Here is a 21036-nt window from a genome sequence, read left to right as displayed (position 1 = left end):
CAGTTTGAATCCACCAGGCACTCCTTGAAAACCCTTTGGGGCAATTCTTCTCTGTCCTAGAGGATCTATATGGGTCAGAATTGACTCGATAGCAACAGGTTTGGTTTTTTTTTTTTTACAAGACAATCAGAGAGAGATACTTGCTTGGAAGCTGGGTATTTAATAAATAAACTCAGAAATAGGTCAGGGCTGGAACAGATTTGGAAACTAGCAGCATGTGAGTGGCAGACGAGGTGGTGTTTGAACTGAGAATATTGAGGGAGATAACACTGAACAGTGAGGTGAGGAAGATGGTAAAGGGAGGATGTGTGGGGATATCTACCCTTAGGAACAGGATAAAGGAAAAGCAGCCTGAAAAGGTAAATGAAAAGGACTGGGCAGAGAAGAAGATACACAGAGAATAATTTCACAGAATGTATTGCAGTGGGCAAATCTGTAGCAAAAGACCTCTTTAAAGTGTTCAAAAGCAAAGACGTCACTCTGAGGACTAAGGTGTACCTGATTCATGCCATGGTGTTTTCAATCGCCTCATATGCATGTGAAAGCTGGACAATGAGAGAAGAATTAATGCCTTTGAATTATAGTGTTGGTGAAGAATATTGACTATACCATGGACTGCCAGAAGAACGAACAAATCTGTCTTGGAAGAAGTACAGCTAGAATGCCCTTAAGAAGTGAGGATGGTGAGACTTGTCTCACGTACTTTGCACATGTTATTAGGAGGGGCCAGACACTGGATAAGTACATCACGTTTAGTAGAGTAGAGGGTCAGTGAAAGAGAGGAAGACCCTCAAAGAGATGGATTGAAACAGTGGCTGCAACAATTGGCTCAAACATAGCAACTATTGTGAGGATGGTGCAGGACCGGGCAGTGTTTCATTCTGTGATACATAAGGTCAATATGAGTCAAAAACGACTTGACAGCACCTAACAACAACAACTAATTTCACAGAAACCAGAGGAGAGCATTTTCAAAAAAGAGGTTTATGTGTCAACTGCTACAAAGTAGTCAAGTAAAGCTGCAGAGGGGTCACTTAAAATCCTTCAAGGGAGCAATGATATACAGTGTTTTAATACAGTGAAAAATTGGGGCAATCTAAATGTTAAACCAGAGTGGACTGGTTATTTCAATTTTCTGTGAAAGCATTACCGTGATGATACAGAAATACACTTAATTATATCAAAACAATGTTCAGAATATGTTAAGTAAAAAAAAGTACGCTGCATTCATTATAATCGTATGTATTATGAGATGGTATATACACACCCATACACACAGACCATGAAAGAGCACTAACATTTTAGAAAGGGTTACTGCTATGTTCTCTTTTCCTCAATCTGCTTCTTTAAATTCTAAAAAATCTTTTAGTATGATTTATACAATAAAAGTTGTTTAAAAATATGTAACAGGGTATTAAATTGGAAAATTAGGAGGTCTTTGGAGCCTTGGTGGCACTGTGGTTAAGACTTTGGCTGCTAACCAAAAGGTTGGCAGTTCGAATCCCCCAGCTGCTCCTTGGATACTCTATGGGCAGCTCTTCTCTGTCCTATAGGGTTGCTATGGTCTCTACAGCAACGGGTTACCAACAGGTTTGTATCTTCTGAAAGATTCAATCAGCAGAATAGGGTTATTGTGCAAATATAAGGAAGACTAGACTTGGAAGTAGTTTCCGGAGAGGAATAGAGCTTGAAGGGAAATAAATCAGAATGAAGAAAGCAGGCCTCTGTTTACTCAATTTTGTCTCAATATGCATATCAACTGAATCGCATAACCTCAAGAATCTAGATTTCTAAGTGACTGATTTTCGGATGTGATGTAAATAATTACCAGATCCTTTACGACACTAATGCAATCATGAAGCTGGAATAATGAGGCATAAAATGGAACCAGAAATCATTAGCCTGGTTGATTTTTATTCTTGTATGGTAGATTTCTAGGTAGAACACGGCTATTCACTGCATTGTTACTAGAATTTTGCTAATGTGTAATTTCCATGTTATCTTAAAGAGAAAAATCTGCAGCACACAGCCAATCACTGTCATTCAGTAAGAAGTGACGAAGCCACCAAAATCAGCAGAACAGTCTACAGCCTGCAGTGCCCACCTGTATCTCCTGTGCCATTTACCTCTGTAACGTGACTTATATACACTCCTTATACCCCGTGAATCCCATTTTGCAATGAAGACTGCATCACTACCAAGATCGAAGTTTGCCAACTTCAAGGCTCTTTAAATCAAACACAATAAAGAGAGCCCAGACACTTTTTCCCTCAGTGAGAACAACTAACTCCCACCTCCACTTTCACCTCAACTGTATAACTCAAGAGAGCAAGAGAAACTTTCCTTGGACTCTTCAAATAAACCTCTTTAGGGATCAGGCCACATACAAGAAAATAGCTCAGCAGGAATTTGAAAGGGGAAAGGAAAAAAAAAGAAGAGTGAGAAACTAGGGATAAAAGCAGGAAAGAACCTGAGCACAACATTACCAGCACCATAATATAACACATGCGCTGTCAAACATCAGTTATTTGAATGGAATCAGGAACACAGAGTCAATTTAGAAAGTAGAGATTTGGCAAGGGTGGTTTTAAGAAAAAGAACACATGTGTGTGTTGGATGGATGAACACATGACCTGGTTTTGGATAAATGAAGCTAAGAATGGTTTACAATTTACATTGATTCTGTTTCCAGCTAGTCTGAAAGGCAATCTGAAACTCTGTTATCAATTAAGGGCCCATTGATGGATTATATACAGTCTGAAAGAGCCTCAGGCTGGACATCTTACTAATGTAAATATCGGACATGTGATAGCCGATGGAGTACATTAATTCTGCCCTGAAAAGGGGCATGAGCTGGAGAGGAGGGAATGGGGTGGTAGAGAACTCTGAGGTCACCCCTCACCATCTACCACTCCTCTCATATTACAAATTGCTACTCAAGTATGCGGACTTTGGGATGCAGCCACTGCCTGGTGGAATGTCACACAACTTCAAATGCAAGCAGTCAGTTCTCAAATACCTGCATATTGCCAAACGCTGCTTATAAATCTAGCTGTGTCAACTGTGCTGAGAACAACTTTTGTTAAGTAGTAGATTACACTTGAGACACGCTCTTAGAAACAGGGAAATTCAAGATTTGGCTTTTAATTATATCCCACCCACTTCCACCCTCATCATGCTCCTCTTCTCCGCCCCTTGATTTTTCAAACCATCTTTGCAATCTCTTCCTTAACAAATACATAAAGGAATAAAACAGTGTTTTGTCAGAATTTTTGATTATTGAGCAGCTGAATTCTTACGAAAACCTCAGTAATAGAAAATAATTTTAGTACAACTAATATGTCTCTTTAATCCTTCTTCCCATGTCCTCACTCTCAGGTGATGCTCTTGCGTCCTAATTCTGACCAACAGAATCACTGAGAAGAGAACGTCCCTAAGTTCCCGGTACTACATCTACCATCCTGTGAGCATGCCTACCCGTTTATTCTTCCTTCCTTCCTCTTACTCTGGACAAACTCTGTGCTCCACTCATGATCCCATTCCCTCTCACCTAATGAAGAAAAAGGCTCTAGCAATTGTCCCCCTCTCTGGTGTCATCAGCTTTCGGATCATTCTCTTTGGCACATCAACTCGCTATAATTTTTCTCAAGTTGACCAATGTCGCTAAATCCAACGGTCAGTTTTTTTAGTCCTCATTTTACTTAATCTACTTGACACAATTATCTCTCCCTCCTTCTTGAAGCATTCTCTTCACTTCACTTCTGGGAGATGGCCCTTTGGTTCTCCTTGACTCCTATCAGACCTTCTAGGTTTCCTTTATAGGTTCCTTTTCATCTCCGTGACCTCTAGATGGTAAGTCTCAGTCCCTGGAGCTCTTCTCTTTTCTACCCACAGTCACTCACTACGTACCCACGATTTAAACATTACCCATACACAGAAATATCTCAAATTTATGCCTCTCCCAGATCCATTCCCTTAACTCCAGACTTGTATATCAATTACCTGTGAGATATTTCCACTTGAATATTTAATAAGCACTTTGAACTTAACTTTTCCAAAATGAAACCCTTGATCCCTTGCCCCCTAAACAAACCTGTTCTTTCCTCAACATTCCCAATCTCAGTAAATGGCAACTCTGTCCTTCTCGCTGCTCAGGCCAAGTATCTTGGATGTTTTTCCTGACTCTTCTCTTATTCTCTCACATACCGACCCTCATCAAAATAGTCAGCAAATCCTACTGGTTCTAAGGAGCCCTGTAGGTGCAACAGTTAAGCATTTGGCTGCTAAGTGATAGGTTGATGGTGTGAACCCATCCAGCAGCTCCACAAGAGAAAGGACTGGCAATCTACTTTTGAAAGATTACAGCCAAGAAAATCCTATGGGACAGTTCTACTCTGTAACACATGAGGTTGCTACGAGTAGAAAGTGACTCACCAGCGCCCAACAACAACACTGGTTCTAGCTTCAAAACATACTCAAAATCCAACCACTTCTCACCATGTCCACTGTTACCAGATTACCAATTTTCATCATCATCTGTCTTCAAGATTTTGAAATAGGTTCCTAAATGGTCTCTTTGGTTCCATCTTTTCCTCCCTGCAGTCCACTACTGCCACAGCTGCAGGTAACCTTTCAACCTAAGTCGAAATTATGTCATTTCTCTGCATAAAATCCTCCAATGGTCTCCTATCTCATTCAGAGCACAATGTAATGTCCATATAACATCCAGTGTCTTAGTTATCTAGTGCTGGTATAACAGAAATATAAGCAGATGGCTTTAACAAACAGAAATTAATTTTTTCACAGTTTATGAGGCTAGAAGTCTGAATTCAGGGCGCCAGCTCTAGGGGAAGGCTTTCCCTCTCTGTAGGCTCTGGGTGAAGGTCCTTATCCCGTTTCAGCCTTGGCTCCTTGGTGATCTTCATGTGGCATGGCATCTATCTTCCCCCATCTCTGCTTTCTTGCTTTTTGCTTAATCCGCTCTTTTGAATCTCAGAAGAGATTGATTTAAGACACACCCTACATTATTGCCACCATTAACATAACAAAAAAAAACCCTATTACTAAATGGGATTCTAACCATAGGCACAGGGGTTAGGATTTACACATATCTTTGAGGGACACGGATTCAATCCATGACATCTAGTAAAGTTCTCTGAGCTCTGGCCCCCAACTACCTGTCTGGCCTGATCTTCTACTTTCCCTCCTCATTCGCTCCACCCCAGCTACAGAGGCCTCCTTACCATTTCTGAGACCACAAACATTCTCTCAACACAAGGCCTTTGCCAGGAATATGTTCCCTCCAGTAATCCCCATGGTTTACTCCTCCATTTATTCAGCTCTCACCTCAAACATCTTAGCAAGGAGTCCTTACATAAAATATTAAGTCTCTTCCTTCTCTCCTTCTCCTCCCCGTCACTCTCAGCGAGGGTACTTCCTAGGTCTTCTTCCTGCATTCCTTTTCCTTGATAGCATTCATCATAATCTGAAATGTATATTCACCCGTGCAGTTGTTTAAAATTTATGTTGCACTGTCCCCAGATTATAAGCTCCATGAGGACAGGAACTTTGTTTTGTTTACAGCCGAACCAGTACAAAAACAAACAGTATCTACCATGTAGAAGGTGCTCGATACGTATTTGTTGAACAGATTCTAATTGTACTTATTTATTCTGGTTAGTAGGAAGGATGACATCACCTGGCTAAATGGCTTCTATATTCACTAAGAAAAAGGCACAAAAAAATTCTTATTCAGCTTCTTTTCTAGTAGCAAACCCACCTATCCCAGAAAACCCCCAGATTCTATGATCATAAATGACAGGGATAAATACCAACGATACATTCATTATCAGAAACAGTGAACAGATAAAAAACAAGGCAGTGAGGATGTGGCCCTGGCTGCAGCAGCTTCCAGATCCTCCAAGGTCTGTCACACTGAGGTGGACAAATCTGACAGGAGAGCATCTCTCGTCGATCTGGCTCCCAGGAGTGCACTCACCACCCTCAGCCTACCCCACCTGCCCTTTCTCAGTGCCTCAATCACAGGGCCAGGAGGGCAATAGAGCTTCATCTAGAACCACAAAACCAGACTGTGTGAAGAAAGGTACTGTTGTAACCTAAAGGAATGAAAATACATTTGAAGGTAGACTATGATTCTTTCTCATTTTATTTTTCCCTGATTATAAAAACCATGCACACTTAGTTTAAAATTATAAAAATTAATAAGGAAGTAAAAATGTCCCACTGTTCTATCGCTAAAAGATAATAACTATAAACATTTATATGCAGATCATTCTGGATCTTGTATGTATACATGAATAATTCACTTGCATTTTACTTATTCAAACAGGTATCCTTCAAGTTAACCTAAATTCTAAAAATTTTAACTACATACAATATGGGGCTTCGTGGTGTGTTTCTGGGATACAATTAAACTGAATTCTATTCAAAGACTGTTGTTTCAACCTCAAGTCTTCAGACCTAGCAATGTCCTGTGTTACTGAGCATTTCCGAGGGGAAGTACTGAATTTGGGAACCGGAAGACTTGAGTTCCGGCTCTGTCTCTGTGCTAGGTGTGGGATCTTCCACAATCCATTTTCTCTGCCCATCCCATGCCCTCCTCTACTCTCTTCAGTTACTTTTTATGAAAAATATTCTCATTTAGCTCGCTTTCTAGTAGTAAACTCCATCTGCTCCAAAAGGCCCCTAGATTCTCTGACCATTAAAAAACGACTGAATCTATTATATACTGGCCCAAACAACATGTGGCTGACAGATTTAGCTAGCAGCTCTAGTTTTATTATCTCTGAGTGATACAACACCTACATCTCTTTCTGTGTAGACCTAATAGATTACCTGAAGTGTGTATATAATTCCCCATGACTAGAATGCCTCCCCTGGAATGAGACTGAATGGGACCCTAAAAGTAAATACTCTGGTCCTCTGGCTTCTGTCTTGGGTTTTATGTGCCTGTAAAAGACTGGTATTTGGGAAATAATAGTTCCTTATGTTTAAGGATTAGATCCTTGATCTCTCCAGCTATCAGGGAAGTCTTAGAATCTTACCAGCCTCAGAGTCTTCTTAGAAAAACCAGAGAATTGAGATTGGAGTGTGATTTTTAAAGAACCTTTCATTGCTCAGAAGGTGAAGCCTCTAGGTTCTGAGGTCCATCAATCATCAGAAGTGTATATAACAAGACAGTTGGGTGAGAAATATGGACTCAGTTTCTAAAGTAATGAAGCAGAAATACTATGCCACTTTGGAGCTATATACATACACACACACACACACACACACACACACACACACATGCCCCAGTAGTTATTACCAGTACACATAGTTGAATTCTGGTGAGATCTGGCAGGCAGTTCAACCTCAATATAGCCTTACAGCACTAAGTTTGCTAGTAGAAAATTTCTTCCAAGCCTTACAGCACTAACCATTAATGCTAGAAAAACTCACCTGTCATTCTCCCAAAGAAATCCAAAAACAAAACTATAAATAGGAAATACAAACAAAATTCAATGCCACCTATTGCAAAGATCTCTATATGGAGACCTATTTAGAGACCTATTGTAAAAGGTCTCTAAAGTAACCTTTAAGGTAAAAAAAATGGAAAACTCATAACAAATAAGATAACGGATACAAGAGCCCAGCAAGGTACTAGGCACGACCATTTATGTAGCTATGTAGTAAATGTTCAATACATGTTAGTTCCATTTTCTTCTTCCTCTCCCTGTTTATGAGGTCAATTTTCCAGCAATGAAAATCCAATTTTAAGTATATGATATTTTCCTTCAGGAATTAAAAAAAAAAAAAAAGCCTGAAGCAATAAAACCCATTGCCATTGAATTGATACCGACTCACAGCGACCCTACAGGACAGAGTAGAACTGTTCCAATAGGGTTTCCGAGGCTGTAAATATTTACAGAAGCAGACTGCTACATCTTTCTCACACAGAGCAGCTGGTAGGTCCAAAGAGGCAACCTTTCAATTAGCAGCCTAGCACTTAAACCACTGCACTACCAGGAATCCTTTTGAAGCTATACATTTATTCAACTTGGAAGGAGGAGAAATAGTTCTCTTTTACAAAACTAACAGATAACTGACCTGAATTTAAGTCTCGTCCAGGATTGAAGGCCCGGCTATTAACGGTATTAGAAAGTCGATCACAACTGATTGTTCTAGACACATTGGTGTTAAAGTTTCCATCGAATCTGAAACAATAGAAGAAAATCACAAAGTTAGAAGAAATTATTTTTATTGGCTATCCAATCCAATCCAGAAAACAAGCCAACAAAAATAATGATTCATCCTGCGTACAAAAGTGATAAGCCTGTAAACAGTAAAATAACAATCTGGATTTCAGACATACAAAAAAACTACTTCAGAACAGTGTGGGGATCCAACTCATAGTGACCCTACAGGACAGAGTAGAACTGCCCCATAGAGTTTCCAAGGTGCACCTGGTGGATCTTAACTGCTGACCTTTTGGTTAGCAGCCGTAGCACTTAACCACTATGCCACCAGGATTTCCCTGTATTTAGAAGGCTTTTGAAATCAAGTTCAAATTCTAAGTAGATAAAAAAATCAACTATTCTTAGAACCAATTTTTCCCCAATAAACCTGAGTTAGAAACTACTGACAAAACCATGCAGAAAATAGATTTGACAAAATTCAGACTGGAATTATGAACTTCCAAATTAACACGGATGTTATATGCAAAACAGACATACCTCTTTAAATTATCTCAGCTGAAAACAAATGACCAACCAAAAAATAGACAGTAGTTGTCTTAGTTAACTTGCACTGCTATAACAGAAATATTACAAGTGGATGACTTTAACGAGCAGAAATTTATTTTCTAGTAGTTTAGGAAGTCAGAAGTTCAAATTCAGGGTGCCAGCTCTAGGGGAAGGCTTTCTCTGGAGGAAGGTCTTTGTCTCTTCAACTTGCTTCCTGGTTCCTTGGAGAGCTCCATGTGGCTTGGCATCAATCTTCCCCCATCTCTGCTTGCTTCCTTGCTTGTTTAATCTCTTTTACATCTCAAAAGAGACTGACTCAAGACACACCCTACACTAATCCTGCTTTATCAACAAAACAAACACAATCCACTCTGAAATGAGATTATAACCACAGGCAGAGGTTAGGATTTACAACATACATTTTTGGGGAACACAATTTAATCCATAACATTGCACCGTTTGGTCCCCCAAAATTCAAGTCCTTCCCACATGCAAAACACATCATCCCCATCACATCATCCCAAGAGTCTTAAATCAACTCCAAGTCCAAAATCTCATCTTCTGAATCATCTAAACCAAATATGAGTGAGACTTTAGGCATATTTCATCCTGCAGCAAAGTCCTTTTCATCTGTGAAACTAAATCTAGGCTACAAGTTACCTGCTTCTAAAGCAAAATGGTAGAACAGGCACTAGGTAGACATTTCCATTACAAATGGGAGAAATTGGAGGGAAAGAAGGGAAAACAGACACCAAGCAAGTTCAAAACCCAGCAGAACAAATTACATTAGCTCTCAAGACTTGAAAATAATCTTCTGTTCTCCGAGTCCATCTGGGCTATGGCCCTACCTTCCAGAATTTGGGTGTTGGCCACACCCTCTGGATTCTGGATGGAGGCCCCTAGGCCCTGGGCTTCATCTGCACCTTCCAGGCCCACTGGGATGGCAACTCTGCTTTCTTGGCTTTGGGTGGCCTCATTCTTCTAGTCCAACTGTTTCTCCTCAGCCCTGTTCCTTCAGCTTTGGGCAGTAGCCCCATCGCCCTGACACACCTTAATGGCAGCCCCACACTCTAGAACTGCATTGGCAAAGGTCTGACTCTTTGAAATCCAGGAGACCATGACCCCACCCTTTGAAACCAAGAAGGCCCTGCTTCCTGTACTCCTTCCAACAGTTCTGCTGATCTCTGAGCTGTTCCAGGTATGTTTCTTTTCTTTCCTGGAGGACTAAAAATGTAGCTCCTTTGACCTGTTTCCTGCCTGCAGAATTCCAAGAGGCAGATAGCCTTCTCTCCTTTCATTCTATTTCTGACCTCTTCAGACTAAGCTGATGGGTTTTCTGCTCTAGTAGTTCGTTAGATCCATCAGTCACAAGCTTAATCTATTTAACAAAAGTTTGTGTAGCCATGTCCTTGGTGAACATTCTAGGACATGTGTCCTTAGTTTGTACATTAGAATTTTCCAAATCTTTAAATTCTGTTTTCATTTTGCACAGTTCTTTTCTAAGTCAATCTCTTTCCTCAAACATTTTAACATAAACAGCAAGGAGAAATTACACGTTCCCATTAAGATCTTGCTTAGAAATCTCAGCCAGATATTCAAGTTCATCACCTACAAGTTCTACCTTCCACTGAACATTTGAACATAATTTAGGCAAGTTTTTTTCCACTGTATAAAAAGCATCACCCTTCCTCCATCGTCCAATCATGTGTTCATCATTTCCTTTTAAAGTCTTACCAGAAGCACATTTAATGTCCACATCTGTAGCAACTTTCTGTTGCTCGTGCCCATATCTATTCTTTAAAACAATAGAGACTTCTCTATAGTTCTCCTCACTTCCTTCTGAGCCTTCATCAGAATTGCTTTTGATGTCCGTGATTCTCCCAAGAGACTCTGGAACGCAATCCAGGCTTTTACTATTAAGCACCAAAACGGCTTCCACATTTTAGGTATCCGTTAGAGCAGCACTCCACTCTTGATACCAAATTCTGTCTTAATTATCTAGTGCTGCTATAAGAGAAATACCACAAGTATATGGCTTTAACAAAAAGAAATTTATTTTCTTAGGAACCTAAAAGTTGGATTCAGGGTGTCAGCTCTAGAGGAAGGCTTTCTCTCTTGTCAGCTTGTGGGGTAGGTCCTTGTCTCTTCAACTTCCTGGTTCCTTAGAGATCTCCATGTGGCTTGGCATCAATCCTCCCCCATCTCTGCTTGCTTCCTTGCTTGTTTAATCTCTTATATATCTCCAAAGAGACTGACTCAAGACACACCCTACACTAATCCTGCTTTATCAACAAAGCAAACACAAACCACTCTGAAATGAGACTATAATGACAGGCATCATCCACTGCTGTTCAGTCAATTCTCTCTCATAGTGACACACTATAGGACAGAGCAGGCTTCCAAAACTGTCACCAAGACTGCCACATCTTTCTCCCACAGAGTGGAGAATGGGTCTGAACTGCCAACATTTTGGTGAGCAGTTGAGCACTTTAACCACTGTGCCACCAGGGCTCCTCACCACGGGCATAAATGTTAGGATTTATAACACAATATTTTGGCAGGGCACGATTCAATCCATAACAGCAGTGAAGAAGAAGGAATGGCTCTGAGTAGGAAACACCTGGATTTGAATCTCTGCTCTGTCAGTTATTGTGTGGCCCTGGGTTCTGTGCTACAGCAAACAACATTCTGAAAGAATATAACAGGAAAATGTCCCAACTTATTTATGTGTAGTTACTATGAGTGTTCTTAAGTGAATTTAATCTAGAAGTAACAAAAGTTCACATCTTAAACCTCTAATTAACTTATTTATGATTTCGCATCCTGAGGGAACTCATGAAGTTCCTCAGAGCAGCCCAAATACTCTCAACTTGAAATTAGTTTTTTAAAAAAACGTGTTAAAATGTATACCTCATGTGATAAATGCCATTTGTGAAATTCCATTAACATACGTAAAGATGCTACAACCTGGGAGAAACATGCCTAAAAGTCAAGTCCATTTGATTATTCATATGGGCTCTAATCATCTGTTGATCACAATTCATAATACATAAGAACGATTACATTGATCCAATTTGTATATGCAAGTGGGATAGGTTTTCACATGGTGTGTTGGATTCAACAGCAAAAGTTAAATAGTTTTGCTTAGATACACATCATCTCTCAAAGTAGGAGGGAACTCTATTTTAAAAGATCTTTAGTCCAGCCTCTAACCCAGTGCAGAATCACATCAACAATGCCAACTGTGTCTCAAAGGATACAGTTGTTTCACCAACATGGTTGCTCTTCCTTGGACCTGCTCCAGTCTGTCTAGACGAGAACACCGCTGCCCCAAAAGCCACAGATGGAGAAAAAAGAAGTGATTAACACAGTAGCAGCTGCCTGTGTATATACTGGCAAAGCAACACCACTATAATCTCACTGTCCCTCTCATTTCAGCATTTGAACACCTGTGAAGCAAGAGTGGCATCACACAAGCAACTCTGGTTTGACATTTTAATTATTCAAACTAATGAACTGGAATAATGACATAGGTAACCTCCACATGATTGGATTTGGTTATGGCAAGTACTCATATTCTTGAATTTGAACCTATATGATCTCTATGTTCTCCTGTAGTTTGGCTTTGCCTACCTCTTCTGGCTCAATTTAAGCCCCCTCCAACACTTGCTCAGAGCCCTGGTGGCACAGTGGTTAAGAGCTCAGCTGCTAACCAAAAGGTCAGCAGTTTGAATCCACCAGCCGCTCCTTGGAAACCCCATGGAACAGATCCACTCTGCCCTATAGGTTTGCTATGAGTTGGAATTGACTTGATGGCAATGGGTCTGGTTTGGTTTACCACTTGCTCAGGAGCCCTGGTGGCACAGTGGTTAAAGTACTCAGATGCTAACCAAAAGGTTGGTGGTTTGAACCCATCAGCCACTCCACAGGAGAAAGATGTGGCAGTCTGCTTCTGAAAAGATTTATAGCCTTGGGAGCCGTATGGGGCAGTTCTATTCTGTCCTATAGGGTTGCTATGAGTCGAAACAGACTCAAAAGCAATTTTTTTTAAAAGCACTTGCTCACTATGCTTTAGCCAGCTATACTAAGTCTATTCCCTCTCTAGACCAGGGGTTGGCAAAATTTTTCTATAAAGGGCCAGATAATAAAAAAGAATGAGCATGGCTGTGTTGCAATAAAACTTCATTTACAAAAATAGGTGGTAGATCAGATATGGCCCATGAGCCATAGTTTACCCAATCCTGGTCTGGACCAGCATTGTCCAAGAGAATTCTCTGTAGTGATGAAAATGTTATCATATTTGCACTGTCCAATATGGTAGCCATATGTGGCTACTGAGCATTTGAACTGTGGCTACTGTATCTGATACACTAAATTTTCTATTTTATTTAATCTTAATTAATTTAAATGTAAGTAGTCACTGGCTAGTGGCTACCATTTTGGACAGTGCACGTTTAGTAAGTTCTCCTGGTTATTTGCCTAGTAATCTTTCAGGTCTGTGCTCAAATACTACTTCCTCGGAAAAGCCAATCCTGATCGTAGATGGCATCCCAGTCTATGTCAAGTGCCCCCATATTCTCTTCAAGAATGTGACAAAGTGTTTAGTCTATGGATCCATTGTGCATTTGTATGACATCAGGCTCCATGACTAGACAAGATTCCCATGAGGACAGATAACATGTCTTGATGGATTTGTTCATTACTATACATAGGTAGTGGTTAAATGCTGTGGCTGCTAACCAAAGGGTAGGCAGTTCGAATCCGCCAGGCTCTCCTTGGAAACTCTATGGGACAGTTCTACTCTGTCCTATGGGGTCGCTGTGAGTTGGAATCGACTTGAGGGCACTGGGTATATACGTAATGTTTAGCACTGTACTTGACAAAGGTAAGTGCTCAGATTAACTAGGTTTTCATGAATATCCACAGTGCTCAGCCCTGTTCTGTGTTCTCCGGGAGGCTCCTGAAGCCAATTGAGGATTACAGCTCAGGTGAATGTCCGGCTACATCAGAATTAGCTGGGATGCTTGTCAGATACAGATTCCTGGGATCCATCTCTGAAAGTCTGATTTCATGTCTGAAATGAGGCCCAGCAATCTGATTTTGAAATGCCCTATAGAGATTAGAACTTTTCTGGTTCTGCCAGGATTGGCAGCATTTCTATTAGAAATAAAGCAATAAAATGGCTTTTTCCATGCGCACAGACACTTCTCCCAAGTATGCCTAAAGGGACCAAGGATAGAATACCTTCTGATCTAAATCAAGAGAACAGTGTTTTTAGGTATGTCTGCAGCTCAGATCTGTACTTTGCTGCACAACTTATGAAGCCCTTTTACATCTACCCATTCCACAGTTCAGAAAAGCCATGCTGAAAGTCACACAGCAGGTAAAGGACCTAACAAACCTGAACCCATCAAAAGAATGGAACACTGTCCAGTCCTGTGTCATCCTCACAATCGTTGTTATGCTTGAGCCCATTGTTGTAGCCACTGTGTCAATCCATCTTGTTAGGGATCGTCCTCTTTTTGCTAACCCTGATCCCTGGTCCCTCCTGATAACATATCCAAAGTATGTGAGACAAAGTCAAACTCTATGACCAAATGTGAGGTTGCTAAGGAAGAGGAAGAAGATATTAAAGGCAGATCTTCTCTATTTACTGTAGATATCCTAGTTTTTTTTTTTAAGTTTACCACAGAAGTAGCTACAGAATTGGCAGTTTTCTGACTACTTTTTATTATTTCTGCCTACAGAAGCCTTAAACTCCATCCTATTCAACCCTGACATTGAGAGGTTCCAGGAACCAGTTGTAGTGGTAAGTTTCAGCGGGACAAGAGAGTGAACTGTGCAGGGAAGAGATGTAGCATGCATGGTGCCAGCTCGTTTCAGTTTTCTCCTTGCCTAGTACCAACTGTCTCCTCTGAGAGAAAGGCCCCGGCATTCTGGTAATTTTCAAAAAGGATCTGAGGATCCTGAAAAAGTCAGTTATGTGCAACAAAGATAATAAAATAGAAACGAGAAAAGAAAACCAACACCAAAAACAATAACAACAACAAAATGCATTGTTGTAAGAATCACATGGGACTATGAGTTTCCTGGCAGTCAAAGCAAAAGGGAAACCACAATGGGATCTGTAATGTCCCCAGGAGAAGGAAAAAAAGAAAAAGAAATAAAGACACAGGCAATCTCTCAGGGAAACACAAACCTCCAGGTTCCAAATTCTGAAAGAAATTACTCACATAGGATAATGAATATGGGATGATGAATGAGGAAATGGCCTACATTCACAATGTAAGTTAGAGCATAAATGTGCACAAAGTATAATATTAAGCCACAGCTCAGGGATGCCTAACTTGATGTGGGCCAAGCATGATGCTTTCCAGAGTGTTTTAGGCTGGGTTCTCTGGAAGGAGAACGCTTCCAGAGAAGTGTATATGTATAAATATATATATAGTGAGATTTATTTCAAGGAAATGGCTCACACAGTAGTGGAGGCTGGTAAGTCCCAAATCTGTGGGTCAGGCTGGAGGCTTCTCCTGACTCATGTGATTGCAGGGTGGTAAACCCAAAATCTGTAGGCCACTCAGCAGGCTGCTGGCTCAAGTCCCAAGAGACAGAGGTCAGAGGATGGTGAGCTGGATGCAGGATTGAGAGAAGGCAAGCTTTGCAAAAATATCCATTATGTATTGGATGCAGGTCACACCCGCAAAGAAACTCCCTTTTCAACTGGCTGGCTGCTCACATCAGAGAACAAAGTGATGATTGCCTATGAAACCCGTTGCTGTTCAGTCGATTGTGACTCATAGCAACCCTATAGGATAGAGCAGAACAGCCCCATAGAGTTTCCAAGGAGTGCCTGGAGGATTTGAACTGCCGACCTTTTGGTTAGCAGTCATAGCACTTAACCAAAATGCCACCAGGGTTTCCGATGATTACATAGTATCTTCCAAACCACTGAGAATATGGCTTAGCCAAGTTGACACATAACCTTTACCACCACAGTCCTCCCCTTGTCAACTTTGCACCTGTGTACATCTCCCAAAATCAAACATACTCTCTAAATAAAGACAATTACAAAGTCATACTTATGCCTAAGATGCATACAACCAAAAACACACTAGTCCCATTTACATCTTATATTTTATAATAAGTAATGGAATAAGGAAGGAAAGAAAACAAAGATATTTGCTGTACATTTATATACACACACATACATGTATAACAAAACAAGGAAGAAATAATAAAAGCAATTACAGTCCTAGTTTCTGCAACTGGTCACATGGTTGTAGCTGGTGTGTAGAACTACCTTCTTCCACCATCCATGCCGTATACCCTTTTCCCTCAGCAAGCACCCCAGATGGTTGTAGCTTTTTTTGCCTAGCAGGGTGACCCAAACCTTCACTGCTGAAGGGTTTGGGCCATTAATAGTCATGTTGAAATTGGGCTGCCGTGGTTTTCCACTGACTTTAATCACAGGGCATGGTAGTACTTAGAGGCATCTGAAAGGATCTCCTGTATTCTAGACATACTTTTCTTTACCTCTGTTATTTAGTATCAATCCAATTTCCCTCTGGCAATTGGATTGATCAATTACACCAGCCAATACAGTAACTGTTCTTGCTTGTTGATCCAGAGGCACAAGGAGCCCAAAGTGGCCAGGTAACATTCCTAACTTCCAATTCAACAGAATCAGTATTGTGTCACCTGGTGGGAACATTCCTCCCTTTGGAACTAAGACTTCTAGACTCACAGAGCAAAGGGTTGCAGGGACAGGAAGCAAAAATTTGGGGAGTGGGTCACTAGGGGTAATAGTGAGTGGTGCCACTCCCATTTCCACCCTTTGATTCATGGACTCACGAATCCTGGCTATGAGAGAAACAGCACCATATATTGGATGCTGGTTTAGAGCATATACAGCCTCCTGGAGAACACTGTCCAACCCTGCAAGGTATTTTCACCTAGCTGGCACCATAATTGTGTCTTTAGAAGGCTACTCCGTCGTTCTACCAAGCCAGGTGCTTCAGGATGATGGGGAACATGAAAACAATGGTGAATTTCATCAGCATGGGCCCACGGTCACACTTCAGTTGCTGTAAAGTGAGCTCCTTGATCAGAGGCAATGCTGTGTGGGATGCCTTGACAGTGGATAAAGCATTCTGTAAGTCCACAGATGGTAGTTTTGGCAGAAGCATTGTGTGCAGGAAAGGCAAGTCTGTATCCAGAGTAAGTGTCTACCCCAGTAATAACAAAACAGTACCTCTTCCATGATGGAAGTGGGCTAACATAATCAATCTACCACCAGCTTGCTAACTAATCACCCCTAGAGATGGTGCCATATTGGGGACTCAGCGTTGGTCTCTGCTGTTGGCAGACTGGGCACCCAGCAGTGGCTGTAGCCATGTTGGCCTTGGTGAATGGAAGTCCATGTTCATAAGCCTATGCACAACCACCATCCCTGCTACCATGGCCGCTTTATTTATGAGCCCATTGGACAATGACAGGAGTGATATCCATAGGACACGTCAACCTTTCCACTTGACTGTTAAAATTCTCTTCTGTCGAGATCACACTTTTGTGAACATTCACATGAGACACAAATATCTTCACTTCTTTGGCCCCTTCTGAGAGGTCTATAACCACACGCCTCTTCCCCATACTTCCTTGCCACCAATTTTCCAGTCACGCTCCTTCCAAGTCCCTGACCATCCAAACCACTGGCCACAGCCCATGAATCAATATATAATCGTACACGTGGCCATCTCTCCTTCTAGAGAAAATGAAAAGCCAGGTGCACTGCTCAAAGTTCTGTCCACTGGGAGGATTTTCCTTCACCACTGTTCTTCAGGGAGGTCCCAGGAAGCTGCTGCAGTGCTGCCGCTGTCCACTTCTAAGTGGTGCCTGAATATCGTCAGAACAATCTGTAAACCAGGCAGGAGATTTCTCTTCCTCAGTCCACTGATCATATAAAGAGCTCCCCATAAGGCCATGGGTGCAGACTGGGAGATGAAAGGTAAAGTGACAGGAGTGGAGACCATTAGCATTTGGGCCACTTCCTTATGTAACTTACTTGTGCCTTCAGATCCTCCTCAAGTCTGATCTCATAGATCCAACTTCCATTTTGCTGCTGTGCATGTCTGAATTTATGACTCTGTGGGTCAGACAACACCCAGTTCATGATGGCCATCCCAGGCCATATAGTGGCTCATGGTTAAGCAATCAGTCCCTACTAAGGCCCAATAACAAGCCAAAAGCTGTTTATCAAAAGGAAAGTAATTGTCTGCAGAGGATGGCAAGGCTGTGCACCAAAATCCTAATGGTTTGCAATGTAATTCACCAATAGATGCCTGCCAAAGACTCCAAACAGCCTCTCTATCTGCCACTGACACTTCAAGAACCATTGGATCAGGCAGATCATATGACCCACGTGGCACAGCAACTTGCATGGCAGCCTGGACCTGTTGTAGAGTCTTCTCTTATTCTAGGCCCCACTCAAAACTAGCAGCTTTTTGAGTCACTTGATAAATAAGCTGGAGTAGCACAACCAAACGAGAGATACGGTGCTTCTAAAACTCAAAGAGGCCCACCAGATGTAGTGTTTCCTTATTTCTTGTAGGAGGGATCAGATGTAACAACTTGTCCTTCACTTTAGAAAGAACATTTCTACATGCTACACACCACTGGACCCCTAGAAATTTCATCGAGGTGGAAGATGCCTGAATTTTTGTCGAGTTAATTTCTCACCCCTTAGCACACAAATGTCTTACCAATAAGTCTGTCAGTGTCCCTCAGTTTGTTGTATTGTGGGGGCCTGTGTGTTGCTGTGATGCTGGAAGCTATGCCACCTGTATTCAGATACCAGCAGGGCCACCCATGGAGGATAGGTTTCAGCTGAGCTTCCAGACTAAGACAGGCTAGGAAGAAGGACCCAGCAGTCTACTTCTGAAAAGAATTGCCAGTGAAAACCTTATGAATAGCAGTGGAACACTGTGTGACATAGTGCCGGAAGATGAGCCCCCCAGGTTGGGAGGGACTCATGAGACAACTGAGGAAGAGCTGCCTCCTCAAAGTATAGTCAACCTTAATGATGTGGATGGAGTAAACCTTTGGGAACCTTCATTTGCTGATGTGGCACGACTCAAGATGAGAAGACAACATCTGTTAATAACTGGAACATGGAATGTACAAAGCATGAATCTAGGAAAATTGGAAATTGTCAAAAATGAAATGGAACATATCAATATCCTAAGCATGAGCTGAAATGGACTGGTATTGGCCATTTTGAATCAGATAATCATATAGTCCCCTATGCTGGGAATGACAGCTTTGAAGAGGAATGGTGTTGCATTCATCCTCAAAAAGAACATTTCAAGATCTATCCTGAAGTACAATGCTATGATGATATTCATACACCTACCATGAAGACAAGTTAATATGACTATTATTCAAATTTATGCACCAACCACTAAGGGCAAAGGTGAAGAAACTGAAGATTTTTATCAGTTTCTGCAGTCTGAAATTGATCAAACATGCAATCAGGGTGCTCTGATAATTACTGGTGATTGGAATGTGGATGTTGGAAACAAAGAAGAAGGATCAGTAGTTGGAAAATATAGTCTCAGTGACAGAAACAATACCAGAGATCAAATGACAGAATTTTGCAAGACCGAGGGCTTCTTCATTGCAAATAGCTTTTTTCACCAACATAAACGGCGACTATATACATGGACCTCGCCAGATGGAATACACAGGAATCAAATCGACTACATCTGTGGAAAGAGACAACGGAAAAGCTCAACAGCATCAGTCAGAGCAAGGACAGGGACCGACTGAGGAACTGACCATCAATTGCTCATATGCAAGTTCAAGCTGAAACTGAAGAAAATCAGAGCAAGTCCATGACAGCCAAAATATGACCGTGAGTATATCCCACCTGAATTGAGAGACCATCTCGAGAATAGATTTGATGTTCTGAACACTAATGACCGAAGACCAGATGAGCTGTGGAATGATATCACGGACATCAAACATGAAGAAAACAAGAGGTCACGGAAAAGACAGGAAAGAAAGAAAAGACCAGGATGGATGTCAGAGGAGACTCTGAAACTTGCTCTCGAATGTCGAACAGCTAAAGCAAAAGGAGGAAATGATGAAGTAAGAGAGCTAAACAGAAGATTTCAAAGGGCAGCTCCAGAAGAGAAAGTATTATAATGATGTGCAAAGAGCTGGAGATGGAAAACGAAAAGGGAATTAACACACCTTGTGTTTCTCAAGCTGAAAGAAGAGAAGAAAAACTCAAGCCTCAAGTTGCAATAGTGAAGGATTCTATGGGGAAAATATTAAACGACGCAGGAAGCAGCAGAAGAAGATGGAAAGAATAGAGTCATTATACCAAAAGGAATTAGCTGACGTTCAACCATTTCAAGAGTTAGCATATGATCAGGAACAGAAGGTACTGAAGGAAGAAGTCCAAGCTGCAGTGAAGGCACTGGCAAAAAACAAGGTTCCAGAAACTGACGGAATACCAATTGCGATGTTTCGACAAATGGATGGAGCACTGGAAGTGCTCACTCGTCTATGCCAAGAAATTTGGAACACAGCTACCTGGCCAATCGACTGGAAGAGATCCAAATTTATGCCTACTCCCAAGAAAGATGATCCAACCAAATGCGGAAATCATAGAACAATATAATTAATATCACACAAAAGCAAAATTTTGCTGAAGATCATTCAAAAGTGGCTGCAGCAGTATATCAACTGCCAGATATTCAGGCTGGATTCAGAAGAGGACATGGAACCAGGGATATCACTGCTGATATCAGATGGATCCTGGCTGAAAGCAGAGAATAACAGAAGGATGTCTACCTGTATTTTATTGACTATGCAAAGGCATTAGACTATGTGGATCATCACAAATATTTCTTCCTTATTAGGTCTAATCAGTATAATGTCATCAATGTAATGGACCAGTGACAGCTTGTGGAAGAGAAAGGCCATCAAGGTTCTGCAGACTCAATTACGACATAGGGCTGGAGAGTTGATATACCTCTGAGGTAGGACAGTGAAGATGTATTGCTGGTGGTCCTTCAAAACCAGCATTGAGAAAAAGGCATTTAGATCAATAGCTGCATACCAGGTATCAAGAAATGTATTAATTTGCTCAAGCAATAAAACCACATCCAGAACAGCAGCTGCAATTGGAGATACCACCTGGTTAAGTTTGCAATAATTCAGTCTTATTCTCCAAGATCCATCTGTTTTCTGCACAGGCCAAATAGGTGAGCTGAATGGGGATGTGACG

The 21036-nt window shown here is 41.3% G+C and overlaps 1 protein-coding gene across 3 annotated transcripts in view; it reads right to left on the bottom strand.

The window, feature by feature from the left end:
• Positions 1–21036, bottom strand: part of CACHD1 (cache domain containing 1) — a 295097-nt gene that overhangs the window by 101171 nt on the left and 172890 nt on the right. For all 3 annotated transcript variants that reach the window (XM_049879478.1, XM_049879479.1, XM_049879480.1), the window contains one exon: positions 8110–8216. In XM_049879478.1, coding sequence (XP_049735435.1) covers positions 8110–8216 — 107 coding nt within the window. The remainder of the gene's footprint in view (positions 1–8109; positions 8217–21036) is intronic.

Source organism: Elephas maximus, chromosome 3 (genome assembly GCF_024166365.1).
Source record: "Elephas maximus indicus isolate mEleMax1 chromosome 3, mEleMax1 primary haplotype, whole genome shotgun sequence".
Lineage (NCBI taxonomy): Eukaryota > Metazoa > Chordata > Mammalia > Proboscidea > Elephantidae > Elephas > Elephas maximus.
Note: the sequence above shows the minus strand (reverse complement) of the source record. Positions and strands in the feature narration are given on the sequence as shown.